Raw genomic sequence first — 397 nt, 5'->3', positions numbered from 1 at the left:
TTTGAATTGGACTTTGAGCTTTGTAACTTTGCAGATCTTTTTTATGCTCAAACAGCAACATTCCAGACTAACTAAAGTTGAAAAAGTGAAAAAGCATAATAGGACCCCTTTAAGAAGGGGCTTATTTTAGTGACTGTCTGTTTTCCCTCCTCGTCTCAGTGTAATGATTGGAGGAGTGAGAGTCAGAGCTCTCTATGACTACGTTGGACAGGAGACGGATGAACTGTCCTTCAAAGCAGGTAAGCTGCCCTTGTTTGTGTTTGTGTATTCATATATTATGTGTCTGTATGATGTACGTGTAACGCCTCTGACGCTTTATGTTTGTGTGTGTTCAGGTGAGGAGTTTCTGAAGATCGAGGATGAGGATGATCAGGGTTGGTGCAGAGGCATGATGAAC

The 397-nt window shown here is 41.8% G+C and overlaps 1 protein-coding gene across 1 annotated transcript in view; it reads left to right on the top strand.

Moving 5' to 3' along the window:
• LOC107680843 (protein kinase C and casein kinase substrate in neurons protein 3-like) overlaps positions 1 to 397 on the top strand; it is a 22,236-nt gene that overhangs the window by 18,202 nt on the left and 3,637 nt on the right. Inside the window, exons 9-10 of the mRNA XM_016476894.1 lie at positions 160 to 239; positions 336 to 397. Of these exons, the coding sequence (XP_016332380.1) occupies positions 160 to 239; positions 336 to 397 (142 nt within the window). The remainder of the gene's footprint in view (positions 1 to 159; positions 240 to 335) is intronic.

Source organism: Sinocyclocheilus anshuiensis, unplaced genomic scaffold (assembly GCF_001515605.1).
Source record: "Sinocyclocheilus anshuiensis isolate Anshui unplaced genomic scaffold, SAMN03320099.WGS_v1.1 scaffold1230, whole genome shotgun sequence".
NCBI classification, from domain to species: domain Eukaryota; kingdom Metazoa; phylum Chordata; class Actinopteri; order Cypriniformes; family Cyprinidae; genus Sinocyclocheilus; species Sinocyclocheilus anshuiensis.
This window is presented reverse-complemented; position numbering and strand designations above follow the sequence as displayed.